The sequence below is a fragment of the Nannospalax galili genome, unplaced genomic scaffold (assembly GCF_000622305.1).
Source record: "Nannospalax galili isolate Female #2095 unplaced genomic scaffold, S.galili_v1.0 scaffold445, whole genome shotgun sequence".
In the NCBI taxonomy this organism is placed as follows: Eukaryota; Metazoa; Chordata; class Mammalia; order Rodentia; family Spalacidae; genus Nannospalax; species Nannospalax galili.
The window spans coordinates 2,104,377-2,117,834 of NW_008354184.1; the positions used below are offsets into that span (position 1 = coordinate 2,104,377).

The window sequence follows — 13,458 nt, forward strand, 5'->3', positions numbered from 1 at the left end:
GCTTTTTTTTTTTTTTCGTATTTTTGAGACAGGATCTTCCTTAGCCCCAGCTGGCTTGAAATCCTTATGTAAATCAGGCTGGCCTTGATCTCACAGAGATCTGCCTGTCTCTGCCCACTAAGTCCTAGGATTGATGGTGTGCATATCCAACACCAGCAAATGTGTATCTTTCTATCCAGAGATTAATGAAGATCATGGATTGTGGGGAGCCGCCTGCCGTCCCTGCAGACGCCATTACAAGATGGCGCTCACATCCGGTTCATGCTGAGCAGTAAATAAGTCAGTACGCATGCCCGAAGTAATTTTCCACCTTCTAGTCTCTGCCTACCTCGTGGCGTGATATGGGCTGATGAGTTTGCGACCAATCAAGAGTTGCCACGTCCAAGACGGGCTTACTAACCTATATAAGGGCTGGGTTTCCAACATTCGGGGTCTTGGCCTGTAAGCTTATGCTCTCCCTCTCAAGATGCATTAAAGCTTTTCTGCAGAAGGATCCTGAGTGTGCCGCGTCGTTCTTGCTGGCGAGACGATAGCGCGGGACAGGAGGCTCAGGAGTACAAAGTCATACTCTGCTACATAGCGAGCTGGAGAACAGTCTGAGCTGCTCAGGAGTACAAAGTCATCCTCTGCTACATAGCGAGCTGGAGAACAGTCTGAGCTATGTGAGACCTTGTCTTTTTTTTTTTGTCTTTTTGAGATAGGGTCTCTCTGTAGCCCCAGATGGCCCGGAACTCACTATGTAGACCAGACTGACCTCGAACTCACAGAGATTCACCTGCTTCTGCCTCCCAAGTGCTGGGATTAAAGGTGTATGTTACCATACCCAGCTAAGACCACACCCAAAAAAGACTTCAGGGTGCTAGAAAAATGTTTCTCTGAGCAGCCACTTCTGGGGCTGTGCCCTGCTGCCATCCTTGGTATCTCCCCTTGGTAGAGTCACTGCTCTGGCCACACTGTGCCCCCTGAAGACACCCAGGGAGCTGCCTTCTGCAGCTGGGCTGCCACCAACTCTTCCCTCCTCCCCTGTGCCTGTGGATTGAAAGAGGCTCTGTGACCCAGTTTGATAAATCAGAGCCCAGTTCTCTTGCCCGCCCCTTCTTGGGCCCCTTCCCTCTCTGGGCTGTGGCTATAGCCTGTGTGTTCCCAGGCTTTTCATGGTGATTCTTACAGTCTCCCTGTGAGGTTGGAGCAGCCTTCATCCGGCTTTTAGAGATGATGAGGCTTAGAGAGAGAAAGTGACTGCAAAAGCCATTCATTCAGTAAGTGATGGGACCAGAGCCACTGCCTGGTACACTGCACGGAGCTTCTTGTGTGGCTCAGACATAGGAACAAGATAGCTATTGGATGGGAGCTCTGCAAGATTACTTTCCCCTCAGTCCTGCCCCAGCTGTTAGCCCTGCATGGCTCAGGGATGTCATGACAGCTTACCAGGCAGAGTGAAGTCAGTCACCCTGGGTCAGCATTACTGTTCCAAAGCCTTCCTAGAGATCATTAGGTCCTCTTGGCCCAGGGTAGAAGACAAGGAGCCACCCACAATGTGTATTGGCTAGATTTCTGCTTGCAATTGTTTTTGCATTTACTGAGCATCTAATGAGTGTCAAAGGCATCAAGAGATGGCACATGGGGGGGTGGAGGGATGGCTCAGTGGTTAAGAGCATTGGCTGCTCTTGCAGAGGGTCTTGGTTCAGTTCTCAGCACCCACATGGCAGTTAACAACTATCCAGTTCCAACGCCCTCTTTTGGCTTCTGCAGGCATTGCACAACATGGGCACTTAACACACATGCAGGCAAAATACTCAGACACTTGAAATAAATAAATAATTTAAAAACTATTTTATTTAGGGCGCTGCCCTGTTTCCTGTGCCTGCTTGCAGATGTGAGAGCTTAGCGCTTGCTTCTCCAGCCACCTCTGCTGCTGAGCTTCCCTGTTATGATGGACTCGTTCCCCGTCCCTTTGGAACCAGTCTTACAGTTAAGCGATCTTCCAGAGTCTGAGAAGAGACTTTGGACTTTTGAGTACTGAGACTGGTAAAGACTATGGGAACCTTAAGGTTGGACTAAATGCATTTTGCGTCTTATCAGGAACCTATGAGGGCCAGGGAGTGGAATATGGTGGTTTGAATAAGAATGTCCCCCATAGGCTCCAAGTATTTGGACATTTTTACCCCCAGTTGGTGGCGCTCTTCTGGGAGGTCTTAGAAGGTGTGGCTATGCTGGAGGAAGCAGGTCACTGGGGGCCGTTGGTGGCGCTCTTCTGGGAGGTCTTAGAAGGTGTGGCCATGCTGGAGGAAGCAGGTCACTGGGGGCGGGTTCAGAGAGTTCTTAAGTCTTGCTGGATCTGGAGTCACCTTCTTGCTTCCTGTGCCTGCTTGAAGATGTGAGAGCTTAGCTTCAGCTCCACCAGCTACCTCTGCCACTGAGCCTCCCCACCATGATGGACTCTTGCCCCTTTGGAACTGAAGCTTAAATAAACTCTTCCTTTCATAAGTTAAAAATATTTTGTTTATTATTTTTATTTTATGTGTATGAGTGTATTGCTTGCATGTAGGTAAGTGTACCTGTGTCATTTGATACCCATGGAGGACAGAAGAGGACGTCAGATCCCCAGGAACTGGAGTTACAGAGGGTTGTTGCTGCCATGTGAGTGCTGAGATTTGAACCCGGATCTTCTGCAAGAACAGTCAGTGCTCTTAACCGCTAAGTCATCTTTCCAGTGCCCCAAGTACTTTAAATAAAAAAAAAAGATGGCATGCCGGGCATGGTGGCACATGCCTTTAATCCCAACACTCGGGAGGCAGAGGCAGGCGTATCTCTGTGAGTTCAAGGCCAGCCTGGTCTACATAGTGACTCCAGGACAGCCGGGGTTACAGAGACCCTGTCTCAAAAAGACCAAAAAAAAGAAAAGAAAAGATGGCATGCAGAAAAGATGAAGAGTCACAGCAGTGACTGTTCACTCAGCTCCTTATGTGACAATGTCTTGAGGGCTAACCCCCATTTCACTGAGAAGGAAAAGGTTCAGACAGGTGCAGTCATTTGCCCGACACCACACACAGGAGAATAACAGGTCCAGCAGTCAGGAGGTAGAGGTACAAGGATCAGAAGTTCGATATCATCCTCACCTATACAGTGAGTTCAGGACCAGCCTGGGCTACATGACAAAAAGGAGGGGGCCTAGAGAGATATCTGGCTCAGCAGGTAAGAGCAGTTGCAGCTATGACAGAGGATCAGATCTGAGTTCAATTTCCAGCACCCATGTAACTTCAGCTCCAGAGAATCCGATCCCCTCTTACCATGTGACATTCACATACCCACACACATGCACATAATTAAAAATAAAGAACAGAGGCTGGAGAGCTGGCTCAGCGGTAAAGAACACTCTGTTTTTCCAGAAAACCTGGGTTCAATTCCCAGCACCCACATGGCAGCTAGCAACGGTGCAAAACTCTAGTTTCAGGGGGTCCAACACTCTTTTCTGGCTTCTGTGTGGCATGGCACACATGTGGTGCACTTACACACATACAGGTAAAACACTCATACACATAACAATAACAAAATATTTTAAAAATAAAGACTAAGTCGGGTGTGATGGCGCCTGCCTTTAATTCCAGCACTCGGGAGTCAGAGGCAGGTGATCTCTGTGAGTTCGATGCCAGCCTGGTCTCCATAGTGAATCCAGGCCTGCTGTGGCTATAGGGAGACTGTCTCAAAAAGACCAAATAAATAAATAAACGAAGAACAAACCATTAGGCTGGGCATGGTGGTGCATACTTTTAATCCCAGTACTCAAGAGGCAGAGGCAGGCCTCTCAGTTTGAGGCTAACCTGGTCTACATATTGAGTTCTAGACCAGATGGGGCTGGGCTACATAGAGAGATCCTATTTAAAGAAAACAACAAACAAACAAAAAACCTTTTTGAAATAGAGAAGGAAAAAGAGCAGGTGCTGAGGTTGGCACTCACTAAAAAGTGAGGTCTGGGGGCTGGAGAGATGGCTCAGCAGTTAAGAACACTGGTTGTTTTTGCAGAAGACCCGGGTTTGAATCCCAGCACCCACATGGCAGCTAACAACTGTCCGTAACTCCAGATCCAGGGGATCCGACAGCCTCTTCTGTCCTCCACGGTGTTGCATGACACAGGTGCACTTACTTACATGCAGACATAACACTCATATACATAAAATAAAAGTAATAAATAAAATCTTTAAAAAAATAAAAGAAAAAGAAAAAGTGAAGTGTTCTTAATTTCTCTGGACCCAGTTTGCTAGGCTCCTGGGATATACTGAGTCTTAACAGGGCTGAAGGGAATTAGCATTTTCAGAGCCCCTACCGGGTTCCAGGCACCATGTATTTCTATACATCACCTTGGTGAGTCCTCACAACAGAACAGGGTGGACACTATTATCTCAATTTGGCAGATGAGGAAGCTGAATTGACTAGCCCAAGAGCACACAGCAAATGCAGCCAGCATGTGAACATAGTTCAATCTGGCTCCATGCCCGGTGGCCTCCCTCTTTTGTCTTAGGCTCTCCCCCCGTCCTGTTAAAGTCCCAGGTACATGGTTGGTACTCAGCTAGTATGGAAAGAACCCCTAGAGGAATTGTCAAGACAAGACTGCCTTTGTGATGCTTTCCCTGAAGTCCAGTAGAGGGCGACCCTTCACAGCCAGGCTTCCAAAGCTTTCTCGATGGCCACTTGGGAGCTCCAGAAAAGCTGGTGAGGGGGTGTGGCTCCCCGGACCCGAGGCACACATAGCTCCATCTTCTTTAACCTTTTCATAGAGATGCCCCACCCCGGGGTTCCACCAATAGGAGGATCCTTCATCCTGTTAGGGTTGGGGAAACAGGCTGGGGGGATGCAGGAGACCCTCCCAGGGTTCCAGATGTCACAGAGAATGAGATTTGTTGTCCTCTCTCCCCCACCAATCTCAGGATATTATGTTCCAGATTCAAGAGAGCCTAATGAGGTTTAGACTTGATGGTTTCCAGAACTTTGGCTCAGCTCCCTCGGCGGTTTCCTGGGAAGTGTGTGTGTGTGTGTGTGTGTGTGTGTGTTGTGTGTGTGTGTGTCTGAAGACCTGAGGGAACACAGGACCTAATAGCAAGCAGGAAGGAAAATACACAGGCAATAGTGGTCCATATGTCTGCGGCAGTCACTAAAGCTGGGTGTGACAGAGTTCCACTAAGTAGAGCCTCCTAAGGGATCAGAGCCTAAACTGGTGTTGGGTAGATGCCCACTTCTGGAAACCAGGAATGAGTGCCCAGGTGCGGGAATGCCTGTCTCAGGCCCAGAGAGCTACTGGCCCTGTGGAAGAACTAAGTGCAGTGCAGTGGGGCCTCTATTGGACCAGGCTCCTCCCATCCCAGTTCTCTGCAGGGGCCCACTCAGACCCCTTAACCACATTAAGGTTCCCACTGTTAGGAAAGGTGCTGGCCCAGGGCCACAAAGTCAGCAGCTTCTGGCCTAGTTCCCTGGCTGACCTTGTGCTCCAGGAGAGGGCCATGTGGCCTAGGACCATAAAGCTAAGGCGCCTGCTTCCCCATGCACTCAGGGACCCTGAGGACCCATTCTGCCACCCCGAGCCCATTTTCTTTCCTTCATATTGGAGTAATGGCATAAAAAAATAGCATAAGAGAGATGGGAAACCACTACCCATAGGGCATTTACCACAGGCCGAGCAGGACTTGGCCTCTTTAAGTAAAATCTCATTGAACTCCACAGCAGCCCTCAGATAAGCTGTTTATCTTCCATGTATAAATGATAAACTGAGACTCAGGGAGATCAATTAACACAAGGTCACACAGCTTGCAGCCCCCTGTGTAACTGCAGACTTTTTCTTTTCCTATGTGGGGTTTTTCTATGTTGTCCAGGCTGGTCCTAAGTGATCCTTCTGCCTAGGCCTTCCCAAGTAGCTATTACTACAGAGCTGCACAACCATGCCCAGCAGACTCAACTATGTAGCCCAGGCTTGCCTGAACTTACTATGTAGTCTAGATTGGTCTCAAACTCATGGTGAAACACCTGCCTCAGCCTCCTAAATTATAGGCATGTGCCACCATACCTGGTGGCTTTCTAACTGCTATGAGGTCTGGTTGTTTATCCCTCCACCTCCCACTGTTCTGCCCTGTCACTATGGGACTGGTTCTCACTCTGTGGTCACCAAGCCCTCTATTGTGTGCTGGGCTCTGCTTGGCCTGGAAGATTCAAGGGACGAGGAAAGACCACTGGGACAAGGAGGAATGGATGGAAGGTGAAGATGGGCCAGGCCCCCACCCCTACACACACACACTTTCATGTGAAAGGTTGGGTTATGGGGAACAGAGGCAGCTGCCTTTATTGGGGGCTGTGGGCTGGCTGGCTGGCTTCACTCAAAGGCCACACACTTGATCTTGAAGTCACCATCTGCTGCCATGTAGTTAATGGCCTCCATGTTGAGGCGGTTGGGGAACTTGAACTCATGCCCATCTGGCAACTTGATGGTCAGATCAGCCTGGTCGAAGGAGACGCACACCTGGTGGGTGGAGAGGGACAGTGAGCTGGGCCCAAAGCCTGCATGACAACATATACAGATGAGACCCAGTGAGGTTCAGAGAGGAGATAATGTTCACACAATAAGGAAGGCAAGGGCTGACAGGGTCAGCCTCTGTCTCTGGCCGCTAAAGCCAGCTTTGCTCAGCTCCCAGGGCCCTGCCCAGCCCTAGTCCTGCCTACCTCCACGATGCTCCCAGGCTGGAAGGGGAAGGCAGGCTCCCGGTGCTCAGTCCCCCAAGCTCCGCCATCCTTGCTGTTACACACGATGGTGTTGGCGTCCCCGTGGGCATTGAAGCGGGGGTTGAAATGTAGGCACAGGTTGTTGCTGTCTTTCCCCAGGTTCAAGACAAAGCTAGGGAATGATGGGGTGGGGCTTAGGCTGCATTGGCTAGCTCTAGACCCAAGGGTGACCATTCTGCCATGCAACATATCATAAATGAATCTCCTTGAGACTCAGTCAACAGGAAGACCAGACACCTACTTATTCTGTGACTCGAGTTAGTCCTTGCCCCTCCTCTCTGGGTCAGTTTTCAGCCTGGATGATGAGGGCTTCCCTGAAGAAATCTCTCTCCCAGATACTAATTTGTGTCCAGCTTCTTTGGTTAGGGGAGGGTACTTTCTCCAGATGGTGTCCTGTCTGTCTTGTATCTCTGAGTCCAGCACAGAGCAGGACACACCATAGATGCTCCATCATTGTGGAGTAAATGAGCAAATACTAACAATGTCCATTGTTGCATGGGACCCATAGTGGCTCTTTCTTCTGAGGTGTGGTGATAATAAAATAAGAGAGCCCAGGGCTTTCTAGCATCAGCTGGCCTTTATCATCAGCCTTGTTGGATCTGGGCTGTGGCTTCTCCACATACAAACTCCCCCTCAGGCTTTATTAAGGCTCAGGTCCAGTGAGATTGAATGACTGGTCCAAAGTCACAAGACTGCTGGGAGAATCATCTGAATGAATTTTGGGGAAGCACTGAAGGAAAAAGACTGAGCCCCGAAGTAAAGGAGGCTCTTGCCCCTCCTCCACTCCATCCGGAAGGGGAGGGGACCAGCCAAGGTAGTTGCTGAGGCTGCAGCTGTTTTAGTTTAAGAAGTGGAGAGGGAGGGGGCAACCATGGCGGGGGCGCCCAGACTCAGCGAGGAAGTGACTCACCCAGAAAAACGCAGCATGGGCAGCTGGCCATTTAACCCCCTGCAGGCTGGGGAGAAGCAGATCTGGCCGGCCACACCCATCCCAAGCCTGGGAACCAGCCTGAGAATCCCAACGCCCCGGCCGCCCGCCACCCCCAAGTGGTCGCCTGCCACCCCCAAGTGGCCTCCTACCTCTTGGCATCCGGGGACACCTCGCCCCGCACTCTGAGGCACTCCCCAGGTTTGAGATTCAGATTGCTGGCGACCAAACCCTGCAGATAGACCGGCCCACCGAGTTTAGGGCTGGGTTAGGAGGATGTGGCCTGGGGGGTGAGAGTGGAGCCTTTCCCAACCGGGGTACCCTGATCAGCCTTAGGGGAAGCCTGGGGGTGGGGGACCGGACAAATTCTAGTCTCCTATTGTGTATGATCCAGGGAAAAGCCCCATTCCCAGCAGGGTGTGTCCTCTAGGGGATCTGGACCTAGTGTGACTGGGAGGGTGGAGTGTGACCCGCCCCCTCCTCATTTAGTTGATGGGCAGGACCAGGCTAGGTGTGGGACAACTATTTGCCCATGGTCCTGCTTAATGGAACGGTCTGTGACCTGGGGCATGGGGGACCTCCCCAGTTCCCTTGAAGGCCCTCTGCTCAGGGGCAGAGCGGAGCATCTGAGGGGCAGGGCCAGGCCCACCTCTGCAGGAGAAAGCCCCCTGAGCAGGGTTGCCAATTTAGCAAGCCAGCACAGAGGCGGACATCTGATGGCCACTGGCCCTTGTCTGGACAAGTGGGCAGAAGTTAACTGATGTGAGTAGTTCCTTAGAAACTTGAACCCTGTCCCTGAGGGTCTGCAGAAAATTCTAGCCTCCTGACTTCTCCCTTATCACCTCCTCCCAGCCTGGGGTGGTGTGATTCTCTCCACCCCCACTTGACCAGACGGCACTGAATAGCCTGACCCAGGCAGGCCTGGCCTGCAACCTGTCTCAGGCCCTGGAGGCTTTTAGAGCTCTCTGGAGCAGAGGGTGACTAGGCCCTGGCCCTGTGACTGGGGACAGCTGCAGGGGGGAGGGGTCAGGAGACTCCAGGGTGGAGGAGGGGGAAAGACAGTCGCTGGGGCCCACTCCCCTCCCCTCCCCCACGCTGGCCACACCCTTCCCGCTGCCACTTCATAGAGCTGCAAAATCGCAGAATGTTGGACTTTGCAAGATATTGTGCTGCCAGACCTTGGAGGAATCCAGAACATTCTTAAGCCAGAGGCTTAAGGCTTTCTGGGACTGTGCCACCACCCCTGCCCCCATTTTATAGATGTGGCATTAAGGGTCAGAAAAGAAGACATTTATCCAAGGCCACACAGCTGGTCCTAGAACCCAGCTGCCAGATTGCCAACTGTCCTGTGACCATCTGCTTCTGCTGGATACCCAAGACCTGGGAGTGGGGGACCCCTCACTCACACAAGCCATGACTGAAGCGAAGAGAAGTTTCCTAGGATCTGCAGCGCCAGCTGTTTGAAGACTCCACCGGAGAGATGGGCCCCAGGGCTGCTCTGACCCTTTTAACTGGACCAGACCCCGTGAGTTCCGCCCCCCCCCCATCTTAGCCAATTGTAAGTCAGGACAGGGACAGGGGGCCATCAGAGGTGGAACCAATGGAATTTTAAAGCCAGTTCTGAAGCGGAGTGACCAATCAGAGTGGTGAGGCTTCCTCTTCAGCCCCTCCTCCAAGGTCTAAGTTCCACCTCTTATTACCCCCCACCCCTCAAAAAAAAAGATGTGTGCTGTGGCAGAGATTGGGGGGGGGGCAGTGGAAAATAGTTTGAGGATGAGCTAGGCCGAAGAGTTGGCGGGCAAAGGGCCTGGGGCCAGCAGGCAGAGTCCCAGGGGGCCCAGAGGAGCTGGCTTGGGGGGCAGGGAGGGTAAAGGCGGCAGAGAATTAGAGCAGGGGTAGAGTAGAAGAGGCTAGGGTGTGGCTCTGGCTGTGCGCCTCTATAGAGGACCTAATACCACAAAGCCCGGGCTCCACCCGGGCCTCCCCCGGAAGCAGGGGACTGTGGCTGTGGCTCGTGCTGCACACCAGGGCTAAAGAAAGACTGGGCCAGGTGCCAGGCCTGAGGTAGCCATCCTTGGACGTTGGATCAGTCCTTGGATTTCATCCTGCTGCAGTGCCTGCAGAGAATTCTCACAGTGTCTGGCTCTGACAGCCTCTGGCATGGGAAGTAAAACTGGGAGGAGCCCAGAGTGGGTCTGCTCTGCACCCCTGACCTCCCTCTCTGATAGATAAAAAGTAGCCTATGGATGAATCCGGTTGATCAGGAAAAAGCACCATAACACAGATAAAACTTCATTAGAATAGTTTATTAGCAAAGGAACACATGGGACAGATTCCCTTCTGGGCAGGGAAAATGTCTGCCTGTGTTGTAAGCTGGGGTCTTTTAAAGGGGGAGGCTTCTGCTTCCTGCAGAAGGTGGGAAGATATATTTTTTTAAAAGTTGGGTGGGGGGAAGTGGGAGAGCAGGACTGTTAAAACCTGTCTTCTGCTGTGTTGGCCAAACAGTGGAGAAAAGTCTGCTTCTCTTGACTTCAAAGACCAAGGGTGCTTATCAACTCAGTTCCCTTTTCTCAGGAGCTTGAGAAGTCTGTGAGACCCTTTTAGTGAGGGGGCGGGGCTATCTGAACCTTAACACTCTCCACATCTCCCTTTCAGAGGCCAGGCATAGCCTTCCCTTTCCACCCAGATATTTTCCTGAGCACCTACTATGTGTCTAGGCCTGGACTGGCCTGAGGGTTCGAAGGCGAGCCACCTCCTGGTCCCAGATTCCTCAGTTTGGGTAGAATCTGGCCATGAACCTAATTATGAATAGCACTATAGTGGCTCTTGGGGAAGTCAAGGACACCTACCATAGTGGTATGGAGACTACCAGATGAGAAGGAGGGTCTCAAAGGACCTGGAATTATCTAGAAAGTCTTGGAGATGAAAAATGCAGGTCTGGGGAACAAGGCTGTGTAGAAAGATGGGGGTTGAAGCTCATGAAGGGCCTCACTGGCCAGATAAAGGGGTTCAATGTTGCTTCACCTGAGGGTGCTGGGAGCTACAGATGGTTATGGGGGAGGTGAGTATTGAGGCCAGAGCTGAGAGTGTTGTGAAAGCTGCTTTTGCTGAAAAGCACAGACCTCCCCCCTTGGGCCTAGAGGTATCTGAAATGATGCAAGCCTGACATGTCTATCTTCCTTTGCATCTGTCTCTACTTTGGCTGACACCTGCTTGCCTCTGCCTACCTGACCTACCTCATCTCATCATCCTTCAAAGCCTGAGGCACAGAGACAAGTCATTCAGCTAACCCTGCAGTCACCTTGGATTCCAGAAAGAGCTAAACCCTTGCAGTACAGACCTCTCCCCTAGATGCTGGCAGTTGTCCCTGAAGGCAAAACTGCCCCCCTGGAGCAAGAATTAACCTTTCCAGCAAGTTCCCTTAAGCAAGGGGACATCTTTGAACCACTGTACAGGACCAGGACTACTGAATTCTTCATACCTTTTGCTGTCTGCCCCAATTCTTCCAATATTTTAAGCTTAAAACTCTTATCAGTGAGCTTGATGGCTCACAGCTGTAATTCCAGAGCTTTGGGAGATTGAGGCAGGAGGGTTGAGAGTTCAAGGCCACCACCACCTACATGAGACCCTGGCTCAAAAAAACTAAAACTAAAACAACTGTCCCTCCCCAAATCTAACATGTATTAATGGCCCAAAGACAGACTTGGGGGTCTCTGGAGCCATTTCTCTATTTCTCTTCCCAGTGTGTCCACTGTTAGTCCTCTACCTTTCTTTTGAGTCAGAAGCTCATGCAGTTCACACTGGCCTCAGACTTAATATGCCAAGGATGACCTTGAACTTCTGATCCTCCTGCATCTACCTCAAGTGCTGGGACTGCAGGCCTGTGCTTCATGTCTGGTCTGTGCTTTGCTGTGGTTTGAATCCAGGGCTTTGTGCATGCTAAGCAGGCACTCTACCAACTGATTATTTCTTGAGTTGGTGCAGAGGCTGAGCTGGCTGCCAGAGCCCCCTCTTTTGTCTTGGAATCTCTGGTTACAGTTGGAGGAGTGCTCAGTTTGCATTCAGGAACTAGGTGGAGAGAAGGGGATGGGGTACTCTGGGGAAGACACTTGCTGGGGAAGTTCTCAAGGGAGCTGCTGCTCCATGGGTGCTATTCCCTATTCTGAAACTGCCAGTGAAGGGAGAGGAAGATGTGGAGGAGCCATGAGTCACATCTGGAGACCAGGCCAGCAATCCGCCTTGCCCTCCCCAGCCTCCCCTCCCTATTCCTGCCAGGCCCATCCTGAGCCCCTTCTTCCAGATGACTGAAGCCACCCAGCACAGGAGAGGGGAGTGTGTAGGGTACAGGAAAGATGCCCTGTTCAGGAGTGAGGCTGGGCTCCCATCAGTCCTCAGCCTCACTAACTATAGGGGAGCTAACCGCAGCAGCTTCGCTTTTTCCTGTGAGGCCTCCCCAAACCTCAGTCACAGGGAGGGGCAGACAGAGCCCTGCTCACCTCCTTGCATCTTCCCCATGGGTGCCTCTGTGCCACATCAGGAATACGGCGCATCAGGAAGAGTCCCAGCGGGGGACTAAAGGTGAGGGAAGCAGGTGCCCAGCTCTGCCCAGGTTCTGGGCACTCTGTGAGCTACGCCTATATAACCTGAAAGAAAGCCAGTGCCAGGAAGTGTTTGGGGAAGGAGGACATCACTCTTCTGCAGGGGCTGACTGCCTGAGCTGCATTGGTGGGGGTAAGGTCCCCCTTCAAAGGCCCCCCAAAGGACTGGAGGCTTGGGTACTGCTTATAGCCCTGCCATACCCCTCCTTGGGGTAGTCTATCAAGTCAAGAAATCTCTCCTGCTTGCCTCAGTCTCCCCATTCACAAACTTGAGTGTGTGTGAAGTCCTTTCCTGACTCAGGTCTGTGGCATTGAGTAGGTGACTATTTTTTTCATAGAGCTCATGGGTTTCTTTTTTTTGTATTGAGACGGGGTTTTACTCTTAGCCTAGGCTGACCTAGAACTCACTATGTAACCCAGGCTGGTCCTCCTACCTCAGGCTTCCAAGTGCTGGGATTACAGGTATAATATAGCATGCTCAGCTGAGCTCAGGTTTTAGCATCCCTCTTGTCCCTTCTCATAAGCTGAGGTGACCGTCCTGGAGGTTTGGCTGTCCCTCCCCTGCTCCCCTCCTCCTGGGCTGTGGCGAGGAGTTGCCAGACGCCAGTATCCCCTGTAACAGGTACTATGGTTTGTGAGGCAGGGTGGACAGAGACAAAAGTCCCTTCTGTGGGACTAAGGATCCTGATGGTGACACCAACTTATCTGCTGGGCTTGGAGCCTGGCGCCTTGCTATCTCACTTTATCATAGCGCCCTTCCTTGGTGTCTGTCCACCTGCTGAACTTCTTGGGGAGTGGGGAGCTGCAGCTAGAGCAGGGGGGGGATGGGGAACAGAGAGGGTTTTAGGAATTAGGAGTTTTAACTCTCCAGAGTAAAAGTTAGGATTAGGAGTCGAGTCACAGGTGGAAAAGAAAGGCAACCAACCTCATACAATCCACGCTGACCTTTATTAGTCAATGACTGGTGACTACTGACCATTGAGGGTCTGCAGTAGCCACAGTGGCCAAACATCAGGGGAGCTTAAGTCCCTTTGTGTAATTAGAGTCATGGGACTTGGGTAAGGGATTTAGGGCCTGCATTTTCTACCCCTAATAAGAGTCTTAGAAGGACTTGTTTGTAAAGTAGGAATTGCTTTATGGTTTGGGTTTTATGGGGGGGGGGCCTGT

At 51.5% G+C, this 13,458-nt stretch overlaps 1 protein-coding gene and 1 long non-coding RNA gene across 3 annotated transcripts in view; one reads left to right on the plus strand and one right to left on the minus strand.

The window, feature by feature from the left end:
• Positions 1-6,297: 6,297 nt before the first annotated feature.
• Positions 6,298-9,251, minus strand: Lgals1 (galectin 1). Of its 2 annotated transcripts, none has more exons than XM_008851294.3 (4): positions 9,100-9,248; positions 7,846-7,925; positions 6,706-6,877; positions 6,298-6,505 (listed from the first exon to the last, which is right to left on the minus strand). In XM_008851294.3, exons 1-4 carry the CDS (start codon positions 9,238-9,240, stop codon positions 6,359-6,361), a joined length of 540 nt encoding a protein of 179 aa, XP_008849516.2. In that variant the 5' UTR covers positions 9,241-9,248; the 3' UTR covers positions 6,298-6,358. The 2 variants fall into 2 exon arrangements, with proteins under 2 accessions (XP_008849516.2, XP_029410941.1); XM_029555081.1 differs by having other exon boundaries at positions 6,403-6,543; positions 9,100-9,251.
• The window catches only part of LOC115067395, a 9,705-nt gene continuing 5,335 nt past the window's right edge, over positions 9,089-13,458 (plus strand). Inside the window, exon 1 of the long non-coding RNA XR_003846809.1 lies at positions 9,089-9,218. This is a non-coding gene — a long non-coding RNA (uncharacterized LOC115067395). The remainder of the gene's footprint in view (positions 9,219-13,458) is intronic.